The sequence below is a fragment of the Anneissia japonica genome, unplaced genomic scaffold (assembly GCF_011630105.1).
Source record: "Anneissia japonica isolate Jap-2015-1 unplaced genomic scaffold, ASM1163010v1 scaffold287754_len4335492_cov202, whole genome shotgun sequence".
NCBI lineage: Eukaryota > Metazoa > Echinodermata > Crinoidea > Comatulida > Comatulidae > Anneissia > Anneissia japonica.
This window is the reverse complement of record NW_022705543.1, coordinates 2,641,246-2,650,411: the sequence shown is the minus strand read 5'-3', so window position 1 is coordinate 2,650,411 and position 9,166 is coordinate 2,641,246. Positions and strand designations below refer to the sequence as shown.

General features: G+C 34.5%; 1 protein-coding gene across 1 annotated transcript in view; it reads left to right on the top strand.

Annotated features, from left to right (window-relative positions):
- Positions 1 to 8,128: 8,128 nt before the first annotated feature.
- LOC117105742 (homeobox protein EMX1-like) overlaps positions 8,129 to 9,166 on the top strand; it is a 15,276-nt gene continuing 14,238 nt past the window's right edge. Inside the window, exon 1 of the mRNA XM_033247003.1 lies at positions 8,129 to 9,083. Within this exon, the coding sequence (XP_033102894.1) occupies positions 8,696 to 9,083 (388 nt within the window). The 5' untranslated portion in view covers positions 8,129 to 8,695. The remainder of the gene's footprint in view (positions 9,084 to 9,166) is intronic.

Here is a 9,166-nt window from a genome sequence, read left to right as displayed (position 1 = left end):
TTAATAATTCTCCGATAGACATAACTTTGTGAATTATTATGATGGAATAATGAAGAATACCGGGGTGAATAACTCCTGAAACTATGTTTCTGAGTCGTCAACACGCTCACACCCTCATGTGCAATCATCTTCATTAATTGAACTGCCACAGTGTCGTTTAGTTAATCGATGCCGCCTAACAAGTAAGCGGCATTAAAGAAGACGGTATCTTGGGAATTGCTGTTACAGATCGAGTTAAGTGGCCTTTGAAATGATCAAAGATTCTGCTCTATCGATTGGGCAGTTCATCAACTTCCCATCATCCCATCGTTTTTGTCAGACTAGTAGTACCAAGGAGTTGTTATAGTGGTAGTACGAAGCGCACTCTGCGCGCGAGATGTAATGACTAACGATGGCTTAACGCTCGAATTATTCGAGCGGCCCTTTAACTACAAAGCGTCCTCTTCAGTAGAAATCAAAAGTTGGGTCAGAAACTCATGTGGAGTGCCTCACTGTGTAAATAATACAAAATGTGAGAATAATAGTTTAAAATTGTTTAATTTACTATGCCTACGTATTACATTATCGTGAGTTGGGTTAAATAGCTTAGTGCTTGCCCTCTAAACCCTGGGTCCTGGGTTCAGTTCCTGTCACGGTAAGAGGATATTTTTCCCACGACAAACCGACTCTACTCCCTGAGCATCATAAAGAGACTTTATAAAAGCATCACGTTATTTCATTTATTTAAGAGGGCGCCCTGAATATTATAAGCCGACCTTCTATGACCTTTAAATGACAAAAAGTAATGAAATAGTTTAGACACCTATTATGCCAAATAAACAAGCTTCTCGTCCCTCACGCATCCAATTTTTCTGCCTCACCATTTTTTTTTTTTTTTTTTTTTTTTTTTTTTTTTTTACTTTATTTAACAATGTGTACGAAAATCTGGCTATAGACGTATCAGTAAAATTCCTCTCTCGATCGTTCGTGGTGGGGATACATATGATGTGAATCCGGTTCTTCTTTTATTTGCTTTCAATCTGTGTACTTTTGGTAGTGAGAAAGTACTAAGGTACCGTAGCCGTTTCTTATCGACCATCTTGGATTCGCCATCTCGGAGGAAAAAAAGTGCCCTTATTCCCCTTTCTTCAAAATATTGGGACGAGAAACTGCTTTTTTTTTACTTGGCCTTATGTGTATAGCTATATTATATAGTTTAAAGAGCTCATTATTATATTAAATTTATTTTTTTTATTTATTTATTTCAATTCCAAATAACACACAAAAACAAACATAACAACGCCGACGCAGCGGCAACATAACAATAGATTAATTAATAAAAGAAAAAGAAATTTATACAAAACAAGACCATTACCAATTACCAATAAGGCCTTTCACCTCGGTAAAACTTAAAGTATATTAAATTTATATCGAAATAATGAATAGGCCTAAAGCATATTAGTTGAATTTATATAAGGTGAAATCTGACTCGAGCGGTTTCTGAGAATTAATTTCTTAGTACGGTGACGGATATGAATCAGTACAAGTGATGTACTGTATACAGTAGTGTGAAAAAACGTCTGATTACTTTCAATTTGACCAATCACACGCCTGATAGATATTTACGCGGTAGATAGTAGAGCTTATGGTCGGGAGCTGTTCGTGTGGACAAATGCTAATGATACGCTCTTTTATTGCTACTTGATAATTGAGTTAAATAAGCGTTGTTATGATACCATAACTGAATTGATTGTTATTCTAGAAAGATACAAACAGAATCAGTGAATTTAAGGCTTGACTAGGTTTTCGTGACGTTACAAATTTGAATTTTTGAAAGAGGCAAAACCAGAAGTAACGACCGAAAGAAAGACAGTAATCACCGGTCAACAATCTGAATATAACGATGTACAAGCGATGATAAAGACCTTAGGGAAAAGATAAAATATTCGTTATGATTAATTATGTTTAAAATACGTTAAAGGTTTCTTCGCTCTTTGTTTGACCCCTGAGCAAAATATAAGGCATAAACTTAATGGAGATTCCAACAAAACTGGCTTTGTGTATATAATATAAATATATTGTATACATCAAAGTTAGACCTAGCAATAAAACAAATATATTGCATTTTATTCAGCAAGGCGAGATTTTGAAAATATACATTTTTAAATAAAAAATGATACAGCGCTAAAGATATAAACTGTAAAACGTCCTGCAGTAATGGTATAATTAGACATTATATATTATAAATGTTGAAAGTTAAAGAAATCTGAGTGAAAAAAAGTTGTCCCATACGGGATTCGTACTCGGCCATTCTGCTACCATGCGGACACCTATACACTTTTGCACATGCATTGTGGAACAGCACTAGTAATTTTTGATACACTGCAAATAGCAGAAATTATTTTTTTAATACGCTGTTCCACTGCACATGATGTACACTGTTGCTGCGAGCGCTGTGGTAGATAGGGGCGTCTGGTGTAGTGATTTTGTGGCGGTTTCTCAATCTTGATGAGGTCGGGGTTCAGTCGCTCGCTGTGCTACTTCAACGTGTGTTGGGACATTGGACACTGCAATTATTTTTGTCTCTCTTCACACAGGGAGTATATTTGGATGTCTTGGTATTTGGTATGTGCAATACGCTAGGAAAGCGAAGGAGATTGCACGCTGCGATGTAGGCCGATTTGTAAATCCAACGACAAGGGGATAAATAATTCAATTAAAAGCCCTTTGGTACTTTTTTCTATTGTTAAAAAAACTTTAATAAGTACTATTATACAATGATCCACACATTTCGAAACGTGCACAACCGTGTGTGGTGTACTGTATACATACATTGAAAGGGTTCGTTTTTTAAATTAAACGTTATATTTAACAGCCCATCTCTGCGTTTATTCCATTTTTGGTAACTAGAGTTAATCTAAAACATTAAATTATTCATAGGTAAACGCTTTAAGAAGCGGCGGATACACATTTATGATATATACACTTATAATCTATTAACAGATCTGTTTATAGGCTTCCTATAATGTCAATCAAATATTATGAGAAACAATCATACGCCAAGTTCGCTTGATAAATTTGGTTTTAAGAAATTAATATTGGATGAAGTCCTCAATGAGTTTGAGGCAAGTTCATTGTACATCTTAATTGATTCTTCGCGTCGTCCAGTGGATGTCGAATTTAACACTAGAATTTTAACGAAATTCCAGTTGTTTTACGAGGCTTTAGTGGAGATTCAATTCCCAACGGTGTTAAGTATAAAGTGGAGTTCTATTAAATTGTTTATAAGCAAACGATTAGCGAAACGCCGGCGTTGATGATCTTAATAGTACTTTTAGGATACGATGTGTTGTAGCTTAATTCAAATCGAAAAAGTTATCAATCAATGCATTAAAGATCTAAACTAACTAGCGTACTATCCGGGTCCTGACTCAAATAGCATCGCCCTTCGTGTAATATTTCACACATTGAGTGATAGAGGATATACACAAGATGCTTGCTAGTTATTAAGGAAAATTAATTGCAGTAATTTCAGGCACCTTATGTGCGGTTATAAAACATGAGTTTGAAGATTATCACTGGTTGGAAGGTGGGAAAATGACCCAACCGTTATGGTGCAAACTAATTGGCTACCTTTTCCGTAATCGAAGAACAAAACAATTGCAACAAATCAATTAAAACAGCAATTAAGTGAGCTAGATTACAGCATCAATAATTATTAGTAACTCTGATCTTTAATAGTTGTCCAGATTAGTTTTATGACTTTGATGGCATTTGTTTGCGTTACTTGTACAGCAAGCCTAGACCTGTGTTTACGTGGAAGTTTGAAACCAATTACAAATTACATTTGATCATGTTTATTCGATAAATTTAAAGTGTTTTTAACTTATAATAAAAGGTATAAAATATATTTTCAAATTATTATATTAAATAGATAATAAATTGCATTGTTCATGTAGGCCTAGGCCTATTACTAAATACAACACACATACCATTAGCCTTTCAAAAGCATTGTGGTAATTTAGTCCTATGTCTAAAACCGGGAATGCCAACACTATCAGATATTGTTTGATCTAACATTGTCTGATGATAGCCAAACGTATGCTAGTATGATTTCTCCATTTTTTGTGGATAGTGTAATCCCGGGTAAAGGTAAATGAAGCTCTGTTGACACTATTAATTTATGTGTAACAAACTGATTGGTAATTTGTCCATAAGCCTAATGACGGTATATCATACTTCCATGGGCATAATGACCGGATATCATATTTATATATGGGCAAAATCACAGATTAACAAACGAAAATGAAGAAGAGATTAGGGAGATGACGATGTTGGTCGCATACACGTGTAATTCAAATGTAACATTGTTACCGTACGGTGCATTACAGTAATGTAATGTTGGATTTATATAGCGCTTTATACCGAAGTGTCTCAAAGCGCTCGGTGTGGAACAGCTCATACAGTAACTTGTTTCTTCAAGTGTCTATTCGTGTCTGAGCTACCCGGCAAACCGGTACCAGTTACTCTCGTCTGCCCACAACAGGGGCTGCATGGACCAGTAAACTCGTCTCCAAAGATGTATTTGTATGAGCCAAATCGTGTACACTGGGCCTACGGTTTAATAGTACGGTACTTATCCGAGAAGACTTATTCCACCACCAGAACGATAGGCGAGCAGGACGTTCGAACCAGCGCCGACATTATGGCTGCACGTTGCAGTGCCCAGCATAAACACTCAGCTTCGATTCGCCATCATTGGCCATTATTATATCAACGACTCCCTGATTAGACGAATTTGCTATTATTTAAATTATTTGAAGCTATAAACATTAAGACGTAAATATAGGCAAAATAAAAGTTAAACTGTTGACAATTTATATCACTAAGTCGCAAACGTATAATATAGGTCTAATTACACCTCAATAAAATACAAAGCAGATAATATTCAAGACATCGCGTGCAGCATAAATATAGGGCGATTGCATTATCGTTATCATTATTATTAATTATGGATAAAAGAATATTGTTTTTCGATAACAAGTACACTTAAGACTAAATGGATTTGAGCGTAGATATAGAAAACATATGTTACTGGACACGCAAACAATCTGCAGTTGATCTTAAATACTGATTTAGACATGCTCAATGAATAATGCACATATGTCTATTGATCGACCTTCAATTTTGACGCCAATGATCGTTATAAAACACAACAATAAACATTTCCCTAAATATTTTCTACACAAAAGAGTGGTAACAATAATGATAATTACAAGTCATATATTTAGGCGTCATAAAGCCACTCCATTCATAGGTTATGTTCTATCCGTGAAGTTTGGTACCAAGCCGGTATTCAAAGACAAGTTAACTCAGTCCTGAACAGTTAGGCCTGACGAGAGTGCGAAGGCCTGGCGCATTACGGAAAAGAGTTTGAAGTGATGAGTTTGAAGTTTTAATAATTCAGAACAAACATAAACAAATGAATAGTTCGGTGACGGTTAAGAAGCTGAATTATGAATTGTAGATTGCTGTTTTATGGTTGAATTGTGAAATAAAATTTCATGTGCGTGAAAAATTAGTTCAATATTACCATGATAATTGACAATAAAATGATATTAGGCCGTCTATCTTAGACTTCTGTCATTCCATCTATCTCATCTTGGGGTGGTTAATATCGCCTATATATATATATATAGACCTATATATACATATATAGGTCTATATACATGTATACATATACACATATATATACATATACATGGCCTATATATACATATACATATATATATATATATATTATATATTATATATAGGTTTATAGGATTTTATATATATATATATTTATATTTATATTTATACTTTAAGCTATAAGAAAAAAAAACTTTAAAAGTATGTAGACAGTACTACGAACCATCCTGCCAAATGACAGAAAGAGATGCCTCGGAATAGTGGAAAGTGTTATGTCGGAAGACGTCCAACGTGCTTAATGATAGTGATAATATGAGAAGATATACAAACCAAATTACGAAAGAATTTAACGAATTTAATAAATAAAAAGTAGTAAATACTGTAATCTATACTTTTAAAAACATCTTTGATTATAAATGTATGTATTATTCTCATCATCTTTAACATTTTCATTATTATTATTACTAATTCGATATTATATTATCATTGTTATTATTATTATTATTATTATTATTATTATTATTATTATTATTAATGTTGTTGTTGTTATTATTATTAGTAGTAGTAGTATTAGGCCTAGTATTATTGTTAGTATTATTGAGTCATTATTATCTTCACCAAAATAATTAATATTATTATAGACAAAACTTTACACTCATTATGCTTATTATCTTCAACGACACTTAGCTGCTGTGTATCAATTAGCCAACGAATTGATTAGCTAAGCGTAAATTAAAAGAAATGTTATTGTAACGGTGGTGACGTCTCCTACGCTCCTCTCTATAAATGTTTAAATGTTACTTGTAAATAAATAACTAGAAAGTTGGCCATAGTAAACTCATCTTGACATTTAACAACTGAAAACAAACGATCGTTCAATACAAAAACTGAAATTCATTTGGTTCAATGTACTGCCACAGAAATTCGTAAAATTGTAGCAGAAAATAAGATCTTTTCAATTTGTAGGCTTAGACCTAGGCCTATATAAAACTAGAATAAAATAAATGAATAGATTTGAAAGACGTGTATTGTATTCAGAACGCAAAAACAACCAATTAAAGTAATTACCGGTGAGGTCAAAATATCGAGTGTTTGTAGCTGACACTTTATGTGTTCTTAGACGAATTTATCCTCCTCAATTCTCTTTTATCATGGAACACGCATTAATATCTTACAAAGGCGTTATATGCGTGAATATAAGTATGATCTGCTATGCTTTCACTGGCATAGAAAGTTATGTTGAAACACTTTATTGTACATAACGCAATAACAAATATAGTTCAGTACCTACCGGTATCTGTAAATAATGCCTACAAGTTGATTATATTTTCACCTTTTGTGTTTTTTAAAGACACTACTTTCAAACGAAAGATGATTCTTCATTTTTTTCAAACCATTTATTAATGATGGATAATGACTGTGTCACTTAGGCCTATTAGAGTACGGTACGGTTGTAGGCCTAATCTAAGATTTCTGAAAAATTTTCTCTGTTGTGTAAATAGGTCTAAATTAAAATGTTTCATTAGGCCTTATAGCTCTGTTTAGAAATATGTTTTTAGGCATATATTTAAGTGTTTCATTAATGCGCCTTCCGTGACCACAAGAAAATAAAACTTGACCGTATGAGAAATTGGAATAGATGACGAACACGAAAATGGAGGCGCCGCTTCTTGGGGGAGGTTTGGCCGCTGTGTTTTAGTTTATGCTTAGCAATGGAGGACTATATTGGTACCATACAAGAACTGAAATTCTCGTTATTTTTAATACGATACAGACCTTATGCATCTTCCCTTTATGATAATGGATGTAGTATAGTGGTAATGGTGGTATGGTAATAGTGAACATTATAGCTCTCTCCCAATAAAAAGTTTATTTTGGCGAGTTAAAAATAATGAATTCCAAAGTAATGAACTGTAAATTTATAATAAATACCGGTAATTAGTACATGCCTTACTAATGGCTTATTCAGAATTAAGCCTAATAACTGATTAGAAAATAGGCCTAATAGTCCTAAATTATAACGCAACAATAATATTTAAATAAAAGTAAATAGGCAGCATATGTTCTATGTTTCATAATTATTGCAAAAATCAATATTTTTCAAATAATTAGTGCACGTGTATTGTAAATTAATGTCCAGGCAAATGTAGCGTTATCAAGGGTTTTTATCAGATTACTGGGCTCCTATTGCTGCTGCTAGAAACCCCCCGGCAAAACGAAACTTATGTGTATAGGATTGTATAGTTTTGTAAGCAAGTGTCGTCAGTTAAGCCTCCCTAAATGATTGGCACTCTATCTAGGCCGTAAGCAGAGTTAACTAATGAGTAATTCTATAATGACCAATGATCATCAATTGTCGACTTATTGTAATAACTCCGACACTGCGATTGGTCCTTATCTTACGCTACGTCATTTTCCCTGCCAATGGCTTTTGGCCTTAAAATCAATGGAGCTAACAGTGGTTTCGTTTCCTACTCGGATCACAGTGCACGACAGCAATATCCAGGATAATTTAACTCGTCTATGCAAATTAACTGGTATATTTTTTTATTATTATTTCAATTTTTTGCAACTTATCTAGATCGAAAGTACATCTGAACGGGTAGTCAGAGTTGGCGACGGTCGGCGTTATATAACAAGTGTCATCGTTAGTAAACGTCAGTGGCAATGCAACGATGAGCCGGTGTTTACCTTCGTAGAATCTTGTAGCAAGGCTGCATACGATACCACTTAACACATAAGTAATACTTGGAAATATCGAAGTCCGGCTTGATCGAAACAAAGTTTTCTTAACGAATTCCTATCATCCACTCCTATTTGAGGAGGAAGGCCAGTGCAAATTACGACGTTTTACTTCAAAAGAACACGACGATAAATAGACGTCTTTCAAGTAAACGATATACTGTTGTGCATTTTAATCTGTGACTAAACACTTCCCGTGAAACTGGAACTTTGACGGCCAGATGAATCTCTAGAGCCATATTTTATAGAGCAATATTTAAACAACTTAAGCACGCAGTTCACAATGTCTGTGGCCGAAATTTACCAACCTAAACCAACTTGTTTTAGTATTGAATCTCTGGTATCAAAGGACGTTCCGTCGGAGTCAAGTCACGGCATATCGCCGTTTACATCGCCTGTAGCACCTCGTTTTAAACACTGCCCAACAGAATCACCTTTTCTCAGTACATTGCAATCTATGAAAGGGTTGTATTCTGAACCAACGTACTCGGACTCTCATGGATTAGCAATCCCACAGCCAATTGGACTAAGTCATCACCACCACCCAGGCCTAAGTCCAACGGCACAAAGTCCTGCTCTACATAGCATGTTTCACTCACCAAGGCGGGACCCTTTCAGTTTCTACCCGTGGTTCTTTTCAAGAAGTCGCCTCCTAGGCCAACGGTTTCCTGGTAAGTATAACAGTCAATTATGATTACGGTAATCGGATTTGAATATATTTTGTTTAATGAATACATTTTACATTAAGAGAAAA